We start from the raw sequence: 26,646 nt of genomic DNA on the forward strand, positions 1-26,646 counted from the left end.
TCTGTCATGAATGGCAGTTTTCCCTGCTTTTCACAAATATAAAATACATTTAAAAACAATAATAATAAAAAAATAAATTATATATAATCATCCAATGAATTTATATTGATATATATATATCCATAAAAATAAATCCATTGAGTGAATTTTTACTCATATCCTCTAGGAGGCAGCAGAGTGCAATAGACAGCGAGTCCTCTGCTCCTGAAGTGTGTATTGATGTCTCCTACAGAGGTGGAATGTTGGCAGCGGGTTTAACCACGGTTTGAACCTTAGTGATCTCGTAACAAAGTCGCTGTCCAACTCCGTCTTGCCAAGGGGCCGCATTCCTCCAGCCGAAGTTTGTTTTTGGGTTTTTTTTTTTTGCATGTCTTTGAGTCTTGTATGGTTTGTCAACTTGGTGTGTGTGCGGTTTGGTTGTAATTCAAACCTTGCTGATGACAAAGCAATATGGCATTGTTCTTCATAAGCAAACTAAGGGCGAGGTAAATCAAGTTCAGATATTGCTTCTGCTTACATAAGGTCTTAAATTCTCCTGAATTCTCGCAGAATCACTAAATCTTTGCTCCACACATTGGCATAGTCATGAAATAGTCTCTCTCTTTTTTTTTTTTTCCCTTCTTCTGGTGGTATCCACTTAACCGGACATACTTTTTCAGTGGTGCAATGAACTGTAGCTCCTTATTATGTTGGACACAATGGGATCTCCCCCTTACTTTTTTGCTTGCGGTTTTGCTTTCTCTAGTGTTTTCTTTGCTGTAATTTGGTCTTTTACAGTTTACTGTTTTCTGTGATTAAGCATCTCGCACTCATTCTAGCCGTCTCCATCCAGGACGGTAAAACACTGCTGCTTCGCTATAGCTGATTTATATTTAAGTGTGGTAACGCAGCATTAGTGTAGACGTAAGCCAAGGAAGATAGTCTCTCTGAAGCGTCTCCACTACTTTCCATCTCGTATCCTTTTCTCCAGAGGGGCGAGCAGACCGCTAATAACAGGAGGCTGTTTGTCTAGGGACTCTGTGATTCAGGAGCATGGAATGGTTCCCATTGGAAATTAGGCTCAGACCATGTGCCTGTGATTGCTTTAATTCTACTAACAAATGATCTGAAAATAAATTGAAGGATTCAGTGCTTTAATAATGGCCCCATTGTATGCTGTTGGACACGAGAGAGTGTGAGAATGTGTGGAGTGTTTAGTTGTAATACGTGGATGCGTCACTTTATTTTATTTGTCCCAGAAGTGCGGAGTTCAATGATTTGGGCTTGTTAGAGTTCAGAAATACTCTTTAAATTCTTCATCAGTGTCGATCGTTCATTTATCTTTAACCGCTAGGATGGAACAAGAAACCCAGGAGCTGTGAGAGTCGTTTTAACGTCTGCTCGGTCATTCTGATGGGTCATTTAATGCAAAATATAAAAGAAAAAAAAATTTTGAATTATAATTTTTTTTATTATTTATTGTAGCCAATTGTAAATCAGGGTTTCTGTGGGGGTCCTAAAAAGTAAAAAAAAAAAATAAATAAATACAAAAAAAAAAAAATTTGCTTTCGCAGCACTACAGTATGTTTTTTTTTTGTGTTTTCTTGGTGTTGTAGTTCATTCTTTCGCTCGTCCAAATACAATTTGCTGTATTACGACTACAAATAACACCAAGATGCAACAGCCAATCAGCTTTCTGTTATTAAAGCGAATCTCTCTGGATTGTACCACAGACGTAAAAAAACGGCTTTTATTTTTCAGCGCTGGGAAAGTGCGAGATTAGCAAAATTTAAAACTTGGCTTGAAAAAAGAAAACTAAATTAGGGATGGTGAAGTCCAGCTGCTAACAACGTATTTGTATGTGTGTTTTTGACGTTGTGATACAGGTCTTAAACTACATTCTTAAGGGTCTTAAAAGTCTTAAATTTGACTTAAACATGCAGACACCCTGTATATGTGAGGGTAAAAAAACTGATGTCATGGTTGGATAAATATAAGTAATAATATTCAGAAACTTTGCTAGCTAGATAGCTAATAGCTGTAAAGTTAACAATAATCGACTGAAGTTGTAGCTTATGCTAAACACAGATTTTTAACAGTTTTGACACTAGTATTTTGCTGCCCTGTTGACCTAGCGTGCTAACTTTTTGGGGAAAAGCCTTAGGAACAAAAGCATGCAGATTCCACAAATTAACTTGGTTTTAAAGCTGTAGTTGGCAGTTACAGTGTTAAGATGGTCAATGGTCACAATTAATTAGGGTTTTGCTGCATTGTGGTTCAACTTTGCCTCATGGCTCTTGGCAGATTGTCTTCAAATCCTTAAGGTTATGAGGGTCCCTCCAATGTTTTTGCAGTAGGGCTGCAACTAACGATTATTTTGACAGTCGATTAATTGAATATAAAAATAATTATATAAAACTCTAATTCAGGGTGTTTCTGTATAAAAGTGTACTTAAAAAAATAGTTAACTATCTTTAATTTAGACATTTTATGAAGCTTCTAGTGACTGCTTGTTAAGTTCATTGTGGGATTTCTCTTTAAACAAATTCACTTTTTTTCTGTAAAAAAGAAAACAAAATGAAAACAGCATTTAAGTATGCAAGGTGAAGCAATTTGTGTAAATTAATATTGTATTGTTTTTAATTGTAAATGCAGTTGACAAGGTGACAACCATGATTAAAATAATTTTTTGATATTGTTTTGACGATTTTTGTTTAAAGAATATACATTTTGTTCATTTCTGAAGGTATAAGCATCTAGAATATATAGTTAATTTGTATAATAATTAAATTATATATGCATAAATAAAATATACAAACATTGAAAACAAGCATGTGAACGTAGTATAGCTGCAGTAAATCCTGTTTGAAAAACAAATAAGTTACTGTTGTAGTAGACAAACACTATAAAAGAGAATGGAACAGAGAAACGCAGCAAGGTAAAAAAAAAAAAAGAAATAAAAAAAGGAAAAAAATGCATTGGTGTATAAATGCAGAAGTATTCGCTGAAAACCACAACAGTGACTGAAATGTAATCGTTTACTGCTGCTGTTATTTGCTGCTTTTAGATTTAGTGTTTGTTCGCACCGTTATATTCGAATCCATCACTGTGTCGCGAGCGAGCTGATTGTTTACTTCAGGACAGTCGCACTGGATCTGTTCTGTCGCGACTCGCGAGCATCAGGTTGCGCAAACGGTTTACACAATAGCACTTCATTAAACTACACATTTTCACATGATGAGGATTATACAGTTTTTGCTCACCGTGCTGATGTTTCGCCCTCATCTGTGTCTCGGGACACACTGTTTCCTTCTGCAGGTTGACCTTGTACTCTCCGCCTTTTCGCAAGTGGCTGTGTTATCTTACAGTCACGCTAACTGGTAACTTGGGCAGCCCAACTAATCGATAACTGCTAATTTGTTGACATTGAAATTTCATTCTCGATTCATTTAGATTTTACCGATTAGGTGTTGCAGCCCTAGCTCAAAATCCTCTATAAATCTAATAAAACCAATTTAGAGTGTCCCTTTAATTGAACTTCGAGACCCAAACCCATTTCAGCATGACCAATGCCCCTGTGCACAAAGCCAGCTCCACGTAGATATGGTTTTTATGGATTGGAGTGGAAGTACTTGTTTGGCATGAAATGGAAACCACAGGTGTCCTTACCTGACATTACTAAAGCTCTTGTGCCTGATTGAGCCCAAATCCCCACAACCACACTACAAAATCTAGTGAAGCATCTTTCCAGAAGAATAGAATCTCAACAAATAGGATGTTCAAAAACTACATACCAATATTACGGTGTACAAAAACTTTTGTCCATATAGTTCCCTTCACTTTACATGGACTACAGATTTCCTCTTGGCATAGTTTACCTTAAACCTGATAATATTCTGCATCTTTGAATGTCCCTCTGTTTCTCACCATTTTTTATTTATATTTTTCTCCTATTTTTCTGTTTTAGTGGCTGCATTAGAGAGTATTCTTTGACAGTGTTGGTGATCTGTGATCTTTGAGCTCTGCCTAGTACCCACACAATAATGAGAACCACGCGTTGTGTTTTTTTTTTTTTGTGTGTGTGTGTGTGTGTGTGTGTGTGTGAAGCACTGGTGAAGGAGATTGATTACCATTCTCTAGTTACCAAACGCACAGGCATGCAGACCGCACATATGAGGACATTATATGGTGATGTCATGCTCTCTCGTCGTAGTCACGGCTCTACTGTAGCGGAACTAGCATTCCACTCAGACCGCTGTATATATGAGGTAACTGCAAGTCAGGGTTTGTATCTGAGCAGCGTATATGACCCAGTCGTGACTGTGCTCTGAACAGAGTGCCGTTCAATCCTGACTGTAACTACACTGACCTTTTCTTTTTTTTTGCGCTTATCAAATTTCAGCCATTTCACTGTTGTGCAAAGTTCACATTTTTGAAAACGAGCCTTTTTATTTATTTTTCTCTCTGTGTCCCTCAAATGCCTTCATTTTTATTCAAATGTATCGCGCATAATGCAAAAGTTTGCATTTTTTTTGTGAAAATGTGTAAAATTTAGGTCTACAACTATTCAAGGGAAAAAAGAAATCTAATTACAATATGTGAAAGCTGCTTCAAAAGAAAAGAGGATGACTATTTAATCAAAGGTTGTGTTTGTTATCAGAGAATTTTTGTATCGGGTTCAGAGAGACAAATGGAAACCTTTTGATCATTTTCACTATAACTACACCTTTAACATGTTGCACTTAACATGTAATAACCACTTAAATTCTCTGTTAAATACGCACTGTATTTCTTTGGGAAATACAAAATTTTGCTTTCAAACAGCCAAGAGTATGTGGCCATTTACCATCAAAATCATATGGGCTTGTTAAATACAGTAATCCCTCCCATTTATCGTGGTGGTTACGTTTCAAAACCGCCTGCAAAAAAACGGACACCACCCCAAAAATGCTATTTTATGTATACAGTACTGTACTGTTAACATTTTACTTCATTTTATAATTAGTAATTGTTTTTTTATTAGTAAATTTAATTATTTGAACATAAAACAATTCCCTGTAAGTTTTTGGTCTATTGTGTTCTCCGCGAGAGACTGGGAAAATCAGCTAAACGAATTAGTTATGTGGCAAATGCAATTCCGCGATAAACCGGGGGTGCGAGATTCAAACCGCGGTAAAGCGGGGAATTACTGTATCCCATTCCAGAGTATACCCTTTATATCTTTTTAATTGATCCATTCAGGCACAAGAACATTAGTGGGATTAAGCACTGGTGTTGGGTACAGTTGGTGTTTAATTCGTCCTAAAGGTGTTCATTGGGGTTGAGGTCAGGGCTCTGTATAAAACACTCAAACTCTTTCCTTGAGAGACCATTTGTTCATGGAGCTCTTTGTGCACACAGGGCGTAGTGTCATGCTGGAACGTTTGTGCTCTTTAGTTCCAGTGAAGGTAAATTGTAATGCCACAGTGCACAAAGACATTCAGTAGAATTGGGGGAATGCTTAGTTTGTTGGTACAGTTTTGAGAAAAAACGTGTGTGTACATGGTCAGTTGTCCACATAATGTAGATCAATATATGTTGTTAACAGTGGTGGACGATACAATAGGTAAAATATTACAAAAGTAAAAGTGCTCTATTTAGACTTTCACTTGAGTACAAAAAGGACTAAATTATCTGCCTTTAAATGTGTTTAGGTATCCAAAGTACTATAATTTATTATTGCTATAATGTTGCTATTATTCCGATTTGCTTAATAAACTCAGTTTATGTGAAAAGACTCTAATGTTCCTTTTAGCACACCAAACTATTCATAGAATGATATGAATGAGTCAAACACTTATATCTAATAAAACGATCATGAGCCCAAACCTTCTTTTTAATTACGGGGGGAAAAAACCCTGCAAATAAGACCAGGCGAGTAAGAGTCAGGAGTTTCTTTCATCATTTATTCCTCTCAAAATGTCGGCTTGCTGTTGAACTGACGCTGAACCGTGTGTTTGTGATGAGTAGATACCACCAAGTGCCAATCAAAACAAGTTCACAACAGAGCGTGCGCTCTACCCTGATTGGTGGCTTGCTGTGTGCTCGACCAGTTATTTTTATCCACTCGTAAACAAAAAGGAACGCACGATTTCACAAAATGCCGTTGAGTAAAAGTAGGATATTTGATTTTGAGATGTAGGAAGTAAAAGTCTCCCCAAATGGAAATACTTCTTCAGTAAAGTACAGATATGTGAAAAAGCTACTTAAATACGGTAACAAATTACATTTACTTTATTACTGTCCACCACTGATTAATATACATGTTTTGCTTGAGGGATTCTCTGTCACACACCCCCTGATCCCCATCCAAAATTTTTATATTTTTTTTTTTTTTTGACAATGTTTGGAAAGCTCTCTATTTAAATCTCCCTTCTCCTCCACTTCATTATCAGTTTGGATTTATAAACTGCTGATGTCTAAATTAACAGTGGTCATGACACTCGCTGTTCTTTACAGGTTTTAGACCTAGTTTTTTTTTTTTTTTTTAAACATTTAAGCGGTTTTAAGCACAATGTCTACTGGTTTGGAACCATCCTGGGAAAAGCTGACAATTGACAAAACCATGTGGCTGACTTTGTCTGTGCTGTTTTGAGTTCATTCAGAGCTCAGTAATTACTGCTCTCCGTAGAACAGATTTTTCCCCCATACAGCTGCCAATGAATGAACAAATGGTTTGAGAATTTGCATATTCTAACTAGGATGGTAATGGAACTTTTGGCTTCTTGTTTAAATGAATTTTCTGTACTGTCTCTAATAAAAACAAAGTTTGAAATATTGAGATATTTACAGCTAGAGGTATGTGTGTTTGGGGTTATTTTCCAGGCACAGGTGAGAAGCTCTCGCGACAGTGCGATCACACGGCAGCAGCGGGCTGGCAGTGGGTGGAGGTTGCGTAAGGAGGCTGGCTCAGGTACAGAGGTTGACCGGTCAGGTGGCAGCCCTCAATCAGAAGAGGATTCTGGGATATTAGATGTGGAGGATGAGGATGATGATGAGGTGAGAGACCATGATGTAAGGGGCAAGTCTTGGGAGTCTCAATGACTCACTGTGTGTGCACCAATAGTGAACATTTACATAAATGTTTATGCATCTAAGGGTTTTTTTTTGTTTTTTATAAAGATTCCTGACCTAATAATCCTTAAGAAAATGCAAATCAGTCCAATAAAAATATGTACATAAAATACTAAATATGCTAAAGAAACAAAAATTTGCACAAAAAAAATTTAACCTGAAAAATAAGTGCATGCTAGAAATGTGTGCATGCTAGAAATGTAATATTACAGTTCCCGTTAAAAGTTGGAAACAGTCTTTTATAGTTTTTGAAACACGCATGTTCCTATTATTTATATGCAGTTAAATATGTAAAAGCCAAAAAAAGGTTCTCTGGACATTTCAGGCTTTAACAGAAGAGCTTGTGCAGGACAGAGAAAAGGAGAGATGATGTTAGCAGACTTCCTCACACTAAACATGGAGGTAGATGCTTAATGGTTTGGGGTTGTTTTGGAGCAGGGAATTTTGGAGAGTTATTCTGGGTGAAAGGAATACTGAATCAAAATGACTTCCATTCCATACTTCAACACCATGTAATTCTGTCCAGACTGCAGCTAATTGGAGCCAAATTCACCACAGTTAGAGGTGTAAAGACTTCCTGACAATCCTACGTGTGTAAAAGAATTGATACCTTACTGCAAAACTTACTCCATTACAAGTTATAAGTCACCAATTCCAGTATGATTTGAGTAAAATGTAGAATATGTGATTTGAACAGTACTTGAGTATTTGACTCGTATTGAACGTAGGCTCAAAAATGCAGTAGTCGACAACATAGACAGTGTACAGTCGTAAAAATTTTTTTTCCTAAAATACAAATCAAATTGTACACTTCAACACTGCATTAACCAACATCAACACATCAGGATGAAACAAAGGTTAAACAAGTTGTTAAAAAAAAGACAAAGTAATACAGCAATCTTTTAAACAGATATCTTTAATTAACAAATAAAATGACAGTATCATGTGAGAGAGTAGAAGAACCATAATATTCTATGGACAAATTAAATTAATGTAAATATTTTGGATAAATGGATAACCAGAAATTCAGTGCTGACTGTGATTTTAATACACCTCCCAGTCTCAGAGAGGGGCAATATTTTTCTTCCACTTCAAAAAAGGCTGCTTCTTAAAGTTTTTGGAACTGATACTAGCTCTTTCTGGACTGAAAATGGAGCCAGCAGTGCTAAAACCCTCTTGCAAAGGCAGCAGATGTGGGTAGCGGAGAGTTAAGTCTTAATGACATCTTCAACAGAGGTGCAGAATGTCATCGCTAACAGTCATTGTTAGTTAAAATATAGTGAAGTAGAAATACTGAAGCATAATTGTAGTTGTATAGAGAGTAAAAGTTGCATTTATTTTTGATACTCAGCAAAAATAGAAAGTAGCCAAAACCTAAGTACAGTAACAAAGTACATTCACTCAAATACTTTACACCACTGAACACAAGATCTGAAGCATATGTTAAAGCTCTGAGTTATTTAGAGAGCACACAGTGGGCTGTATTGTTATCAATCATGGAATGGCCTGCCCCAGTCACTGGACCTAAATCCTATTGGGCTCGCAAGGCCTGAAAATATTCTCTAACTAGCAAATAACATCTTTGGCAAGTTTTTCAAGATGCATGGCAAAGTCTTTCAGCTGAATGTTTGGAGAAACTAACTGTCCACGTGTCATGAGTGTGTAAAACTGTTATTCAAATGAGGGGAAGATTGTTTTGATTTATTGAAAATAAAGTTCAACATTAGTACGTTTTATAGGTTTGTTTGGCCAAAATCAATCTTCATACTGTTACAGATTTTGTTGCATTTTATCAAATGGAACATGAATGTGTCTCTCGAAAGCCATAGATTAGGTGTTTCCAAAATTTTGATAGTCACTGTACACGTAAAATTCTAGTATGTGGAAATTTAAGTGTGGAAACTTTGGTTTCAAAATAACTAAATACGTGAAACAGTGCTACATCAATTAAGTGGCGTTATCCACAATTTTTATGCAACACCATTAAAACAAGTTGCTCAAGGTAAGTTTCTTGTATCAGGTATGCTATAGCAGCTGTGAACCGTCTTCTCCTCACTGTTTTCTTTTTTTTTTGTTGGAGTTACGGAAACTTCTTGTTGCAGAGAAATGCAAAATTGTAAATCTTTGGCGACAATAATGACAATGTCGTAATGTCACTCGACGTCGATGGCTCCACCCCTTCGGACAAAGCGCCAATACCACGCATGTGACGTATCGAAGCGCTCGTTCTGCTGAGGATGATCTCGTTTCATAGTTTGCACTGAGAACAGAGTTTTAATCGCCGCGTTTTGCATCGTCAGGCACCACTCACATTTAGAAGAAAGTGTCCCGTTCTAGTTAATCTGTTATGATTAGCTTCAGATTATGTGGCTCTTCCATTTTACAAGTCCCTGTGAATCAGCTGTTGCTATAGAAACATGAACCCTTTAGAACAAGCATATAAATATAAAGCTATGATTTGAATATCCTTTATCAATTCTCTTATAGAATTGAACATTAAACAAGAATTTTCTGAAGATATACTTCCTGTAGGTTGTGTCCCTTGATTTAACTGTTCTCTTTTAATCTCTTGTGATTATAGTCTGTGTCCCGTCTTTAAGAAAGACCTGTGGAGCATGCGGGATGTGCTTCTCTGCTGTGGATTCTAATTAAAACCAGGATAAAGCGTTAGGTTTCTGGAGTAGCAAGCGGAATCGAACGCTGACGCAAACACACGGGTGGAGAAGCGCTGTTGTTTATCACATCGTCGACACACACAGCCTGTCAACCCCAGACCAGAGCGATGTTGTTTGTGCCCAGTGTACCGCATGTTTTTGTGCTGTGATTTTATGTTTAGTCTTGGATGGTTTTGCAATACGCGGTAGAAACACAAGTACGCTACCACGATGTGTCATGGATTGTAGCTCGCTTATACCACAAAGGCCCATGGGATGTCCAGAACTGTTGCTGACCGCTTTCAGTGTGTGTATGTTGACTTCATTGCCCTCCTGTTTAAACTTTTTTTAGCTTTTCCCTTCTTTCTCTGCACCACTATGCGTGCACATCACTCTTTCCTGTTGCTGGACAAGAAGCAAGTGTGTGTGCCAGGCTTTAATCTACCCGCCCGTCAGCAGCGTTGGGCTTTCCCAACAATGTGCCCAAGGTTTCCAACGAGTCCTTAAACTGCATGTTACCTCCTCACCCCTGTTCTCAACGAGCGTCCTGGGGAAAATCGTTGGTACACACTGTCCGAACCCTCTCCCGCCACTGAGCTGGCACCGGTGCCGGTGTTTAATTGTTTTCTTCTTGTTTGCTCGGGGTTATTGTTTAGTGCTTCTCTTCCTCTCTGGAGCTGTGACCCAGCTGACTCTCCAAGTTCCTCCTCGCCTTTTTGTGGGCACCAGATGAAAGCTAGCATTGTTTAGCTGCTATTGGTTTAGTAAACTCTGATGCTGGAGGCATTTCTGCATGCACTGGGGACAGCAAGAGTGGAATATGAATATTGGTTTGATGTATTCAGCTGTTGGTCAGGAAATTCGACACGAATGTGAAATTCTTCCAATGTATAAAACAGGGTTTGTAATTCAGTTGCTTAGTATAATTAGCGAAGCACAATTGATCAGATTCCTTGTGGAATGTTATAGAACAGTAGTATTCAAATACCAGTTAAGTAAAATGTCGAAAGTAACAGCATTCTTGAATTTTGAATACTTTACTGTTAATCGGAAATCTCAAGCAAAAAAATAAAAAATATTTTGGTCCAATTACTTTCTATTTTTTTTGTTGTTGTTGAAAACTGACCTAATGTCTCTAGCCCAGTTACTACTCTCTGGTTTGATGAGGTGCTTTTGGCTAAATACTGAATTAAGATAAATACAGGTGACTGGATAAGAAGTTTATGATCCCTGGTGTAGATTTATTTTTGTAATTATTATAATAATTGATTAACTATTGTTAATGTATAGAACATATTTTGTGTGTTCTAATTGTAAGGATTGATTTATGAATATGAAACTATTGTAGTCATGTACACTAGTTTAAAAGATTACTTTAGGCAATCAGAGGAAAGATTAGTCATACACTAGATAACAGATTAGACATTTTCTTCGCTTTTTTTTTTTTCAATGGTTTTAATTTGTTTATCACCAATGAACTGCTCTGTCTTTCTGTAGGTTCATGGTGCTCAGGACTTGGTGGACTTCTCTCCTGTTTATCGCTGCTTGCACATCTATACAGTTCTAGTAAGTGATCACTTTTACTTTTATCTCCTTCTTTTTTTTTTTAGTCCTAGTTTTATTTGTTGAGCTTTTCCCAGCAAACATTTTGTCCTTGGACAACACTGGTCAAAGCCTCCTGTGTCTTGGGCATAATTTTTACTCTCAACCTACTACTGATTATTTGGCTTTTTTGAGAAACATGTGTTTGTGTTTGTCTAATTATCCTTAATGAATATATTATATGTAGTGCTGAGGTGTACTGGGCTTTAGTTCCCAGTGTGCCTCAAGGTGTTGGGAAATCTGTGTTGTCTTGTTATTTAACCAAAATCCCATGTCGCATAAAATTAGCAGTTGTTTGATCAATTTTATTTTATTTTTTATTTTTTTCCATGCTTGTATAAAGAAGAAATGGACCATCGTTTGTGTGTGTGTCTGTGTGTCTGTGTGTCTGTGTGTCTGTGTGTGTCTGTGTGTGTGTGTGTGTGTGTGTGTGTGTGTGTGTGTGTGTGTGTGTGTGTGTACACATCTTGCCATATTCTATTGGCCTTGTTCAACTGTGTGGCTCGTATAATATCATACATTGCTTGCACTTGAAGTGTGTACAATGAACTTGCCATTGAAAACTGGTGCAAAAAGGAAGAGAAGGTAAATGTTGCTTAGGAAGGTTAAATGGGAACAGAGGATAATGAGTAAAAGGAAGGCGTTTGAGGTCAGGGCAAAACATTGGACTATATGGACTATAAAGTTTCCTAAATACCATTTTATTTGTCCCAGTTTGCTGTTATAATAACCTCCACTTTTCTTGGGAAGATGTTTCACTAGATTGTGGAGTTTTGTGCTCATTCAGCGACAAGGGCATTTATAAAGTCAGGTACTGATGCAGGGTGAGGAGGGCTGAAGTGCAGTCCGTGTTCAATAGGGCTGAGTTGAGAGCTCTCTAGCAGCTCACTCAAGATCTTTTACACCAACCCATGTATAACATTTTGGAGCTGACTAGAACAGGCTTGGGACAAGTAAAGACAAATTCTGTGCCTTCAACCTTTTTTGGGGGGAAAACCCACATAAGGTTGAAAGACAGGTGTCCATATTGTGTATCTGTGTACATGTGTTTCCTGAGAGCAGAGATAAAATGAAGTTAAGAAATCTAGGCATGGTAAGAAAATGAGAGACCAACGAGAAGAATACTGAATAATTTCTACTGAAACAAGTAAGATTTACTGCTTACTGAACCAAGCAAGCAGTAAATCTTACTTGCTTCAGTAAAAATTATTACTGCTTAGAGCAAAAGGATTATATGTTTTTAAGATTATACTTTCCACTCTTTTATAATTATTGGCTGATAATACAATTTAATTAAAATGATTAAATTGGAAAAGAATGGAAAAATCTTTGATTTTATTAAGTTGTGGTCCCAGACTTTTGGACCCCAAGTGTATATTTTTTTCCATGTTGTCCAGCTCTATACTGATTTAAAAAAAAAAAAAAAAAAAAAAGTTTTCTAAAAGAATATGGTCAGATGGAATATATTTTAAACCAAAATATTTTGCATTGTAGTGTTTTCTTGTTACACACACACACACACACACACACACACACACACACAATGTCCAGAAACACATAGTACAGTAACAGTATGTGTTCTGGAAGAAAATTGTAGGAAGTTGCAGTTAATGTTAGTACCCTATTATGTAAGCACATATTTACTGTAATGGAACGAAAATGTATATACTGCTCTCAAGTGTGCCACTTGAACCTAAGAGAGAATGGAAGGCAGAGAGTGAGAAAATGTTCACAGGGCAGGTTTGCAGGAGCTGGGGGGAAAAGGAATGCAAATTTCAAGATAGTTGATGACTCTGGGGAAGAAAAAGCAGCAAAGAGCTTTTCCTCCTTGGTCTGTTTTGACTCCTGGATTGGCAGCACTCAAAATAACTTGAGACAGAGCAAGTCCAAGAGGGTTGTGACTCTGTTTCGGCATTCTCGTGTGCTTGCATGCATGTTTGTATACGTGAGCAGGAGTGGCGTGTGTTGAGGCCACAGTTTAGACCTGCTGAGGATGGACAAAAAGAATCCGAATTATCAAAGGCCAAAGCCAAGAGTTTTACAGTCATTACAATTATCTTATTTATACAATTATATTATACACTTAAGGGTCAAGGGTGGCACCTCTAAAGAGGAGCTGCAGCGTTATTGAGCTAGCACTTATTTTATTTATTTTTTACAATTAATTGTGGATCAAAATGGAAAAAAGGGATACTCTGTGATCAGATGGATGAAGAGCAAGAGCGCGGTGATGTAGAATTGAGACAAGCTGCTGAAAGTAAAAGACAGGGACGTTGTAGGAATCCAGGTGAAAGAGTAGCAGCTTGAGGTGTTTTAAAACATGACCTTTGTACTATCAGGTCTTTCACCTCTCATTGTTGCGTTTTCTTGTTACTTCAGCTGATTTATCCTTGTGGTATTTCTCTGTTCTTTTCTGTTTCTTTCTCTTTTTCGGACTGACTGACTTAAGAGAGCCAGCCGGAGTTTCTTTTAAACTCGGCCAAAAACAATAAACTCGCTTGTCCTTTTGGCCTTTCTTTGAAACACTAAATCTGACCCAGCCAAGAGCCATCAGGGATGCCGCTTGCAGCCAAGATTGCAGATCAGGGTCATGCATTGGTTTTGATGAATGGCAGACTTCAGACTACCACAGACCTCCAGTGTTGGAGACTAGGCTGTCTCTCAGTTTGTCTGTCTGATCCCGGTATGGATGAGGTGGAGCAAAGCCAGCACACATGCAATGGAACCATCAATCCTTTAGAATTCATACGAGCCCTACTACTCACTGATTTAGGAGCAAGCTGGCCAGCTGGCCACCTGGCACAGGTAAAGCCATTATATTAAAGCAATGCATTTAAAGAAACTTGAAATCTGTAGCCTAGGAGCCATAACTACAACTACACATTCTGATATGCAGTAGGCACACACACTCTACAGGCTGAGTGCTTTAATAACACTGACATTAATCAAATTTGACTGAATTAGCTAAATAATACAGCAATGCACATTTAATATGCAGTATGCACACCCGATCACACATCCATATTGGCTTGTTGATCATCTAATTTCAGATTTAGTCTCCCTTTGCTCTTATAAGAACCTACACTCTTTTAAAAATGCTTTTTTGACCCTTTTCAACAATGTGACATTGTTTAGAAGCAATTTCTTCTTCTTTCGGCTTCTCCCATTAGGGGTCACCGTAGCGGTTCTTCCATCTCCATACCCCTCTGTCCTCTACATCTGCCTCTTTCAAACAACTACCTGCATGTCTTCCCTCACCACATCCATAAACCTCCTCCTTGTCCTTCCTCTTTTCCTCCTTCCTGGTGGCTCCATCCTCAGCATTCTCCTATCAATATACCCCATGTCCCTCCTCTGCACATGTCCAAACCATCTCAATCTCCAAAACGTCCTACATGCGCGCTGTCCTTCTAATAAACTCATTTCTAATCTTGTCTATTCTCGTCACTCCCAACGTACACCTCAACAACTTCAACTCTGTTTTGAAGCAATTTATTATTCTTCAGTTTTTGTTGTCAGCATCGGATCAGAGTTTAAATTTGAAGTAGTGCACATTGCTTTGTCATCCCATATTACAACTTGATGCATGCAAGTAATTGCAAAATATATTAACATTTCAAGTTTTATCCAGAATTTTTTTTTTTTATTATACATTAATAGGACACCTGACTTTTCAACCCATATGTGCTTCTTTCCCAAACTGTTACCACAAACCTGAAGGCACAAAATTGCATGGTTGGAGTATTATTCCATTTTAGCTGCCGCTTTACCAGCTCCTTGAACACGTGGTTTACATGAGCTAGAGTGGAAAATCTTGAGTGAAATGCTATAGAGCTCTAACCTCCTCCCTATTGAACTCCTTTAAAATGAATTGGAAAGCTGACATCACCCTGATCAGTACCTGATTTTCCCAATGTCCTTGTGGCTGAATGAGCAAAAATCTCCACAACCACTCTCTAAAATGTAGTGGAACATTGTTATAGAGCTTATTATAACAGTAAATGTGGACTCAATGTCAGATATTTCTGTGCATTTAATGACAACGGTTATTATCTGTTTAGTTCTGAAAATCTCTGGATCTGAAGTTGGCATGTGCTTAATCTGGAAGTTTGCTGTACTCCTGAGGGAAAAAAAAACCACCAGGTGAAGAGTAGGGTTGGTCCAGATGTAGAATGCCACCATCTAATCAAAGTCACATCTAATCAATGTAATCTGATCAACAATGAGGAGTTACTAAAGCTGTTCTAATTGCATCGTACACCGCTTACTGTCACGTGTGCATTCTTTGTCTCGCACGCTTTATTATCCGACTGCTTGAATTGACAATGTTCACAAAAAGTCTGTGAATCTGTTTCTTCTTAGTAATGAGTGCATCTTAAATATGTCCATTCGCTAAGTGTTGTCCCCACAACACACCAAGCTTTTCAAGGTCATGCTCGGTTTGACCAGGTCAGGCTCTTTTCACCCAGCAATAACCTGCCACTTGCGGCAGAGCCTGTGTGTGTGCGTGAGTATGTGCATGTTTATATCAGGGAGGAAACAGACTTCCCTCTTGCCAGGAAATGAAGGAGTAGAGTTGGCAGAGAAGGTCAAAGTGAAAAAAAAAAAAGTTCACGTCCCTTATGTACAGGGTCGTGCACAGTGACATGCTGTATATTTCAACCTCTAGCATCTCTGCCTGGGATCTGCTGGTGTATTGTGTCTCACTTCTTTAAACCTTCTCTAACTTTTTTCACGCCTCCCAAAAGAGAAAATGTTCTGGTCGTTTCCGAGAATGTCTGCACCATGTATGCTTGGGCTGTCTATCATTTAGACTTTTTGTTAGTCATCAGTCATCCAATGCTCAAAGTTTCCGAATTACTCAATCGTCAAACCCTGAAGTCTAACGAGGAGAGGAACTGCTCTTTTGATTTATCCCTCTTTTATTTCTCTCACCTCTTGTTATTGAGGAAATCTGCAGGTGCTTAGGTGGATGTGTGTGGCCTGCCATTGTGCATAAAACCCTGTGTGTTATCTATGGGTCACAGAGGGAGAACAGTCCTAAGAGATAGACTTACCACGACCAACTGATAACTCTATCACACAAGGAACTGTTTTCTTTTCCTTTTCTCTTTCATCCCTCCTCCTGTTGGTATCTGCTGTTTTTCAACGTTGGGACCTCTGTGCTCCAAACTGGACACTTGCTCAGATAGTGCACCATGCTGGAATGGAGAGCAATGGCGACTGTCGATTCTGAACAGTTTGAACTCGTCAAGCCTTGCCTGAATGAGGCTTTGTGTTTTTGGTCTGCCAGGCCCCTGTAGTAATCGCAGTCTAAATAGTGCTTTGGTATTTAGAAAAGTACAACTGATTTGCCTGTATTTTAAGTTTGATTGTGATGCTTGAATGGAAATCATTGTGCCTTATCACTGGACGATTTTGCCAAAAAGAAAAAACGACATCACTCGATCCATTCAGCTGCTTTTTCCTTCATGGGTCCCTTTTTATTTTTATTTTTATTTAATACTGTCTGTTGTTTTTTTTAATTGATTGACACCTGTCAAATAAAATTACAGCACACACAAAAAAATCACATCTGGTTTGTTTATTCATTGCTGATTGTTTTAATAAATTTTTTGTTTGTTTTTATCCCAGGGTGCTCGGGATACATTTGAGAACTACTACAGGAAGCAGAGGAGGAAACAAGCTCGACTAGTGTTGCAGCCACATTCAAACATGGTACTGTATGATTCGAACACTTCCACTTTCCCAGGGGTTCAGTTATAGCTGACCTGGGCTCTGTCCCAGCTTTTGACATGCTCAGATATGTGAGAAAAAAACGATGAAACTGGTGTATATAAAGTTTCTTCTATTTCCAGTATCCGTGAAACATATGCAAGCAAACCTGGAAATAATTTCTGTATTTATTTATGTAAAATTTATAGGACTTAAAAAAAAAAAAAAAAAAAGGATACATATATTTCAGAATCAAATAAATACTTCTGTTACAAACAGCACATGGTCTGATCAGACTCTCAGATCCACCAATATTGGTTTCCTTTTAGTACTTTTAGTACTATGACCACAAACTAAATTTTTATTTCTCTCTCATTGTGAGTCAACATTAAACCGAACCCTTTTATTCCAAGATTCTTCTTCCTTCTACACTTCTGACTACACAGTTTAGGGATTTAGAAAGATGCTATAATAAGAAAACATTGTAATCATTATTGGTCACCAATAGAAGTTGATGAAGAAAAAGGCACATATGAACCTGTGGCACATAGTCAATCATTTCTATTCAAAACGAACAAGAAGAACAAGGTTTGGGAAACGCGATGGTTTGGGAAACGTAGCAGATTAACTGGAAAACACTATGCGCAAAACAGTAGGAATTTTAAACTAATATCAATCAGTCCAGGCTTTTCTGCTCCCAGTACCGGTCATACACGCTTATAAACAAGTTTTATTTAACACGCAGTTTGTACTTCTTGGTGCACTTTTGCACCAGGTTTTGGTAAAATGCTGCAACGGAGGGCTTGTGTTTCTCAGATTTTAAATTGAAAAATCTAAAACCGTTTCAAAGCTAACAGCATTAACTACCGAAAAACCTATGTAAAAAAATACTGTCACGGTTTTATAAGGACGGTCGCGTTTATTTCGAGAAACGGAATAAGAGTCCATTTGGACTTTCGTTTTTTTTTCGGATTTATCTCAAACGTGAAGTGAAGGTTTGCTTACAAAAGGTTTTGAGTGGAAATAATACATTATAAGCCTATGTATAACGCATAGATCTGTATAACTAACTTTTTTTTTGTTGTGTTGACATATTGACTGTTTTGATGAAGACTCAATTTAAATGTTTTATTGCTGTTCTATTTATTTCTCTCAATCCAACATCGACCACAGCACGAAACCCTGGAGGGATATAGGCGATACTTCAATCAAATTGTAGGGTAAGCTCTATATGTACATTTCTCTGAATCTTAATTAACATCATCAAATGTAATGAAAGTCACTTGTGGAGTGATTAGAATGTCTCAGGGATTAAAGAGAGTAATTGAAAATGGCAAGCGTATCGTGGTATTCCGTTCAAGCTCCGGTTATTCCCCGGGCTGTCCAAACCATCCCCTCACTCAAAGGCAAATCTCCTTCCCAAAATTCCGTCTGGGATCTGTTAGAAATCCTGCCAGGCTGTACGATTTATGGGCTTAGGGATATGGAGTGGCAGATGAGTGTTATTCCAAGCGTCTGGACGGGAATATCGGGAAGGTGGTTGTCTGGAGAAGAGGCTTCTGCAAACATCCTGATGGCACACATCGTTCCCTAGGCAGTGTTGCAATAGGATGTCACAGTAAATGGAGATGTGATGCTGGACTGGCCAGTTTGCCTGCATCCCTCTGTTTTCTGAGCATGGTGTTGTAGCGATATCCTTATAATGGGAATAAATGAGAGTGTCCTTTTGTAGTTTTTTCGTAGTGGAGGACCACATCCTTCATACTACCCAAGGCCTAGTGAACAGAGCTTATGTGGACGAGTTATGGGAACTAGCTCTGTCAAAGACCATCGCAGCGCTCCGTACTCACTCGGTATGTTTGTGTAGCTCATTAAACCTTCTTGAGCCCATCTACGATTTTGTTTAACTGCCAAGGTATTGGACGATACAGTGCCTGATCTAAACATGTGCACCTACTGTCATCTTTAATAGTCATATTGCACTGACCCTGACCTGATCCTGGATCTGAAAAGCCTGATAGTCCTGTTTGCAGACACACTACAGGTGAGTTGGCGCTTTTTTTGCTGTCCCGCGTGCATGCACGAATTGGGTGATTGGTGTAACTCGGCATAGTGATTCTAAGGGTTCAAAGAAGAGATTATTTGACCTACCATTTTAACGTCCTTGACATATAGGGTAAGCAATGGCAAAAGTGACTAAGCCTCCAATACTGAGGCAAAATTAGACCACACTATTTAAAACGGTTACTTGATCAGTTTCTTTTAAAGCCTGGAATGCGAGACTACAGACTAGCAAATTATGCAGAGTCAGCTATCAAAGCAGCTTCTGCATGTACATAATGACATCCATCCATCGCATTAAATGACTTTATGTAGTACAGCTCTATACTTTATCTAATCTGTGTTTGATGTATTTCTCTTGATATTGACTTATAAATACAAAAGCCTGGTGGTTGTTTCCATGACCAAGCTTAAAATATAAAGATTTTCTTTTAGGTCAACTGAATTTTAATTGGGCAGAGCAGAGCCTTCAATCTAGTGACTTCATCTTGCCAAATTAAAGTTCACTGGTGTCAGTGGAGTTCAAACGTGAGGTTTCAAGTTAGTGTGGATGTATGTATAGCCAACTGGACTGTAACTAGGATGATTATGAAAATTATAACATGTAAATGTGTGGACAGGGACTGACTGAGACTGATGGCTCAAAAACACAAATGGCAGCCTTATTTGGTTTAACTTCTCAATAGATTTATTATCTTTAATAGTTCCTCAGTAGCCATCTACTATATATCTTTAATTCTTAACACATGCCTCCAGTGGCACTTAATTTTTTTTTCCCTCAATCAAATGATTGAAATGCAGTCTACAATGAACTATTGTGAGGTTAAGTCTTGCTAATCTTGTTAATTTGTGTTTTTTCAGGGTTATGGGTTTCTAGTAAACCAGCTGTTTGACATGGTGCTTGAGATGAGAGATCAATATGGAGAGATTTTGCTGAAGAAGTGGAATCAGTCCTTTAGGTAAGAGAGGATTCCAAATATCCTATGCGTCTCTTTCATTGTCTCTTCGTATTTCCAGCTCATGTTTTTCCGAATATGCCTTTCACTCTTTCTCAATTTTTATTTACTTATTTTTTTGTTCCTTGGGAGATGTACATTGAATACCCTGTACAATAATAATAATAATATTCCTCGAAGGAAAAATTTGAAGGTACCGGGGGTTGTGCTCATCTATTGTGGAAAGAAAAGCTTAGAGCTCCTTGGAGAGGTATTTTAAAATTGGCAGGCCTGAGTCTTGAAAGCGGACATGATTGGAACATTGGAGTGGCCTTCTCTGAGACATCCTGACCCGATTTTGCCTTGGTCCATAAAAACAGAAGGCCTTGGATTTCACTGCTTTGGATTTGTACTGCTGTGGCTATGTGGAAAATGACAAGAATGATTTGCTATCTATTGTACGCCAACACAGATGCAGTTCTGTGAAAGGGTACTCGCATTCTTTCTTTCTTCATTAAAAAAGTGATCGATTTGTGATTCTTATATTATAAATATTCTCTTTTATCATGTATTCCCATAATTGTGTTGTGGTTGCAGTAATGGTATCCTAAAGTTTCTAAAAGCACTTGTGCATGTCATCGTGCCATATACAAATACATATTTTTTTCTCTGAAGCATTTCATTTACTTTTGTAGATTCAGAGATGTATTAAAGAGTATGAGTATAACAAACTATCATTTTATTATTTTTTTAAGGAAAATCCTCGATCAGGACAATTACAGTCCCATTCCTGCAGCAACAGAAGAAGAGTACCGGCAAATCACAAGCCAGTTCCCCTTCCAAGACTCAGAACTAGACATGGTCTGTTACAAAAGCTCCAATATATTGTAGTATGCTTGACTATACATATCTGTCCCTAACTATTACCTCTTTGAGTTCAGATGAACAACGCATAATTATATTTTTCCACTTTTTACAGATGCCTTTCCCAAAGAAGATCCCTTTTCTGAATTTGTACCCAAAGTCTACTCGCAACTCAAGGAGTTCATATACGCTTGCCTCAAATACTCTGAGGACCTGCACCTTAGGTAAATAACAAAACCTATACTCAAACAATTAAATGTTTCTGTATCTTATACCCATATCCACATACACTAAACCTTAAGGTCTAGTCATTATTGGTTCTTGGGTCAAATCTACAATGACTCATTTACCTTGATTTTTTTTATTTTTATACTTTTTTATTTTATTTTATTTTACTACCAGACAGCAGCCAGAAATACTGCTGAATTTGCCAGAAGACATGATGCCAATATTATTATTGTCATTTCCAGGCATCTTTCAGGGGGAAAAAAAAAATCTACAGACTTGGCAATTTGGAGTTAATCCAGTTCAAACCAAAAAAAATTGCTTAAATGTATTTCTGCTCACTTTTGCAAATGACATTATCATATTATTGTGAATTAAATCTCCTGTGTGGTAAGCGCTCCATTTCTGTTCGTCTTAAATGTATTTGGCATCTAAAATCCAGGAGAAGATGACTGTGCTATGATTCTCTGGACGAGTCTGTGCTGTTACAAGGATCAACGATTTATGCATTCCAGGATGCTTTTCTGTTCAGTAAAGCTGTAAAGACTGGTTATTCGAACTACTTTAGCTCAAAGCTGTCTATTCTCTTCTGACCTCTCTCAGAAGCACTATACAAAGTATTTTTGGCTGTTTAGTGCATGTTCTTGTCTTTATTACAATTCTTTGGAAACCCTGTAAAACTGTAATACACAAATACACTATATAAGGTCGAGGTAACAGTCATGGTGCAATTGACTTGAGTACTTCTGGCTCTGCAGAAAGTACTGCTTTGGGTTCTTTCTTAGCATGTCATGTCTGGCTGCCTCAGAAATAAATTTGGCTTGCCAGTCTTGTGTGTACAAGGTATGAGTTACTTGTAATGGGGTCATTGAAAAGCCAACATATCCTTTCTCCTACCAAACTGCGATTATCAAACAGCGGTGATGAATTATGTCTAGAACAGGACCTAACTTGCAACTGCATATATCCAAGTCCCTGACACCAGCTGATATCCATTTGGATGATTAGACAGGAACTACTCAGGTCAGTCGAGGTTTGTATCCTAATATCGGTAAACACGACAAATTTAGACTTCCAAATCAGAGCTTATCTGCTTTGAGCGTGCTGCATTGTTCTGTCTGCTTTCTTATGAATTGAACCACTTACCATTGCTTATGAATCTTGAAGACCAATCAGCTTAACCTAACATGAATGAGGATTGAGAGAGCCTCCAAAACCATCTTTATAAGATCATATGTTAAAAGAATCTAAACTTAGCTGAAGGAATCAGCATTTTGATAGTGCTGTGGTTTCTTGCTCATCTGGAGGCCTTTCTATCTGTTGCCCCAATTTGATTTCTCCCGTTCTTGTTCTTTTCATCACCACAGACATGTTCTGTGTGGTTTGCCGAATGTGGCCAATCCATGCGCTCGGGTGTCTCTTATAATTTAAAAAAAATAAACATTCCCCTCGTTTTTTAGGCTGGGGGCTGGAAAGACTGTGCCTCAGCATGTGGGGTCCAGGGGCTCCAAATAAGCCAGAATCCCTCTTACACGTAGTGCCATCTTAGCAGAACAATCAAATAAAAAGAGCTGTTAGATGGCTTTTCACATATTAGACATATTTTTCTGCAAAGCCGTGTCCTTGTTAGCACAGGAGAACAGTGAGGCCCAGGCTGGTCTGAAATCGAGCCTCTTGTAAGGGGATGCATATGTGTATACATATGTGTGTCTGCATGTGCGTCTGTGCATAGTTGTGTGCATGTGTGAGGATGCAGGGGTCAAGCTTAGTGCTACAGGAAATGGAAACCTATGATTGACAGACCAAAGGAGAGAAGCATTGATTCTGCATTCTACCCAGACTAGTTCACCGGAGGCAATTAGGCCTTGTGGTTTCTCTCTCTGCTAATATTAAAATGAGGTGCAGTAAGGGGGTGTAGGGGGTGGGGCAGTGCGAGGAGGGGGGGTGTTTGCGCTGGCCCATGTGCAGGTGGTTGGACCAGACTGGAGGAATTTCTCTTAACATTCAGAATGTCTCCCATCTGAATGTCTGCTGAACCTTGAACCCCAAGTGAGAAAGGATGCATTTTGAAGTTGTTTTACAGATGTTGAAGCGGTTCCATGTAGCAGCTAACCTTTACTCTGTGCAGGTCCTGAAGCTCATGAATGTGATGGTTCAATAGTCCATAAACAGACAGCTAGCTTGGCTTTTAAACTGCATTTGATGAATCAGTGAACAAAGATTCGGTACAATACAATCCATCTTTCTCTCCTCCTCTGCACACACGTTTCCTTCCTTTTGTTTGTCTAATGGACTTAATTATCCTGCTGATTTCCAGCCACTTCCCTCTACATGACCTCTACAGTTTTATTGAGATCTTATTTTAAGATATTTTATGGTATGTATGATATCCGCGGTCTGCCACATTAAATGAATCAGTGAGAGTTCGAGCAGGATTGATTGTGCTCCAATTTGTGCCGTTCCAGTGTTTTAATCATTTTTTTGGGTCTTGCACCACATTTTGTGGTCTTGGACTTCCACAAGACGGCATAGTTAGTTTCCTGACTGCTTGTCATTAGGGCTAAAGCAGTTTTGTTGCTTCATTGAGCTATTCCCATTGAAAGCCGTTCGTCCTTCTCTCAGCATCCTTTTTTTCACTCTTTCTCTGTCTATCTTATTGCCAAGTTGAAGGAAATTCTTTCCCCCCACTGAGAGGAGAATGTTTCAGAAATTCTTCCTTAGACTCTCTTGACCCAGTGTGAGACAATTTAGTAATTTATAAGGAATGTGTTTGGTGCCCTGAGAGAGAAGCCATTGCACTCTTGTTTTGTGCTAATTTGCATGGTGAAGACACATTGTTCTCATCTCATCGCTCTCTTTTTCTCGTTCTCTCACTTTCCCGGTAGAGGGGAGGTAGAAAAGATGCTTCCAGCTGTACTAATGGTAACAGGGATAATTCCCTGCATAATTAGCCCCACTTGTGCCATTTCCTGACCCACTCTCCATCAAAATTCACCTTTCCATAGTGATAGTGAAAAAGCAGAATGATCTCCCTCTCTCTTTGCCACACGGCGTAGATTTTTTAACAGTTATGCTGTGTGCGCTGATGTGGTTTGCTTCATCTCTAGTGTTAGAGAATGTTGGAGCTGCAGGCCACGAGGTGTCATTTACTGTTGCAGACCCTCGTCTGTGTGCTCCCTGTCTTGCCCATTTCTCTTTCTTGATCTATTTCTGGCTCTGCTTTGCTGTATCTCATACTTTCTCGATCTTGGGCTCTGCTCCCTCTGTTAAGAGCTGGGATAATTAGACGTTCAGGCTTGTGGTTTGCTTGGTTTGCCTCAGAATAATACAGATTGAAATCTGTCCCAGAGAACTTTTTGTTTGTTTCAGTTTTTGAAAGGTCTGAGTAACTGTCAGCCACTGATATATAACAGTTGACAGCCAGTTAAATATTAATAGACTTGTATTAATCTGTTCAAAGCCATGTGTCTGATTTATGATTTTTCAGTGTATTCACTCTGTCCTTTCATAGAAATCTCAGAGAGCAGGTTTATAGTATTTTTGTTTAATTAATATGCTAGTTTAATTAATCAAGGTATTCTTGGCTTCAGTTCTACAGAAATTGATGACATGATACGCAAGTCTACCAACCTGCTGCTCACAAGGACCCTGAGTCACTGCCTGCAGTATGCCATCAAAAAGAAGAATGTGGGATTAGCAGAGGTGAGATGCTTTATGTACTTCTACAGCTAGGCCAACAATAGAGTTGCATATATTTAAATGTGAATGCGCAAGATTGCTAACATAAACAGTGCATCAAATGCGCTCTGGCTGGATGCAGATTCTTCGGCAAGCTTTTTTTGAGCACCTATTCGTTCTTCTGTTCAGCCAGGGAAGCACACTTTTGGAACTTTCTTAAGAACCCCATTATTATACCTCCCATAGCTCTTCCTTGCTTACGCCGCGCTGCTCTCTGTTCAGCCGACTGTGGCTCTCCGTGTTGAGAGTGTTTAGTCTGTTCCAACCACTATTGATGCAGACATGTTAGCGTCCCGCTTCCTTTCAGCCCTGTTTATAATCTTACCACTCCAGATAGAAAGTTCAGCTGGGTGCCACTGATTTGAAAGAGCCGAAGATGTGGGGTAAAGAGTGGGGGAGTTTTGGTTATGATTTTGAGGTAGTTCACTGAAAGGGCAACGCTCTGCTTGCCCACTCTCACGCTACCTCTTTCTGGTGAAAAGCCCTGCCCCCTTCCTCATAAACATCCACACACACACACACACACACACACACACACACACACACACACACACACACACACACCTAGCTCTGTGCCTAATGCCAGATCAGATATCAGAAACATCCAGCTTCTGTACTTCACCGGTTGCATGGAGGTTCGGATGTTTGACCCAGGCTCAGCGAGCCTAGGGAAAGGGTCCATATTGAGGTCTGGCCTAAATTAGTCCAATGCGTCTTGCATGGTTGCTGACAGCCCTGGCCTGCCTTTGCTCCCTTGAACCCTGGCTCACTGACTCAACTCAGACCAGCCTGTTCTCTGTTTCGAGTAACTCCATCTCACAATGCACATCACTGCAGGAGAAGCGGTTTAGGAACCACCTGCAAGTATGTAGGCTGAGGTTCACAGGTTTCCACATTGCTTTGTTTTCTATGCAAATCTGTGCGTCAACCAGAGGCACATCACTATATTGCCGAAAGTTTGCGGACACGTGGTCACAAGTTCAGTATGTGCTTTATTAGCATCGCATTCCACATTGGGTCGCGATTTGTTCTTATGATTTCCTCCACTCTTCTGGGAAGATGTTTCACTAGATTTAGGAGTGTGCTTGTGGACATTTTTTAATATCGGCCACAAGGGTTGGGATCAAAGCTCTATAGCAGGCCACTCAAAGAACTTTCTCTCCAAACCATGTAAAGCATATCTTCATGGAGCTTACTTTGTGCACAGGGGCATTGAGATGCTGGAACAGGTTCGGGATTTCATTTTTTAAGTGAACATAAAACGTAATTATACCGCATCCTGCACAATTGTGTGCCTCCAGCATTGTGGTAACAGTTATAAGAAGAACCACATCTGGCAGGAAAGGTCATGTGTCCCAGAACTTTTGTCCATATAGTGTACTTCTCTGCTGTAAGCTTGTGAACGTTTTCATGCTGTTCCTGTAATGAAATGAAACACACACCTTACTATAACTGCTGTGAACTTATCCGTTTTATCTAGTTGGTTCAAATCATTGTAAATACGACGCACCTTGAGCTGTCTTGTCACTACCTGGAAGAGTTTATCTCCAACATCACCAACGTTCCTCCCGACACCTCTAACACCACCAAACTGTATGGCACCTCCACCTTTAAGGTTAGAACAGAACCGCAACATTGATGTCCACATAACAGTAGTAATGTAAATGATCTAATATAAAATACAAGTTGAATTTTATAACAAAGTCTGTCTGGTAAATCCATTGATAGTAGAGGATTGTTTTGATGACATAACCCCTACT

General features: G+C 38.8%; 1 protein-coding gene across 1 annotated transcript in view; it reads left to right on the forward strand.

Annotated features, from left to right (window-relative positions):
• Positions 1-26,646, forward strand: part of exoc6b (exocyst complex component 6B) — a 98,060-nt gene that overhangs the window by 37,882 nt on the left and 33,532 nt on the right. Inside the window, 12 exon segments of the mRNA XM_046850785.1 lie at positions 6,844-7,017; positions 11,244-11,312; positions 16,983-17,066; positions 18,237-18,283; positions 18,796-18,916; positions 19,036-19,107; positions 19,986-20,083; positions 20,815-20,920; positions 21,039-21,054; positions 21,057-21,147; positions 24,739-24,850; positions 26,367-26,501. Of these exon segments, the coding sequence (XP_046706741.1) occupies positions 6,844-7,017; positions 11,244-11,312; positions 16,983-17,066; positions 18,237-18,283; positions 18,796-18,916; positions 19,036-19,107; positions 19,986-20,083; positions 20,815-20,920; positions 21,039-21,054; positions 21,057-21,147; positions 24,739-24,850; positions 26,367-26,501 (1,125 nt within the window).

Source organism: Silurus meridionalis, chromosome 6 (genome assembly GCF_014805685.1).
Source record: "Silurus meridionalis isolate SWU-2019-XX chromosome 6, ASM1480568v1, whole genome shotgun sequence".
NCBI lineage: Eukaryota > Metazoa > Chordata > Actinopteri > Siluriformes > Siluridae > Silurus > Silurus meridionalis.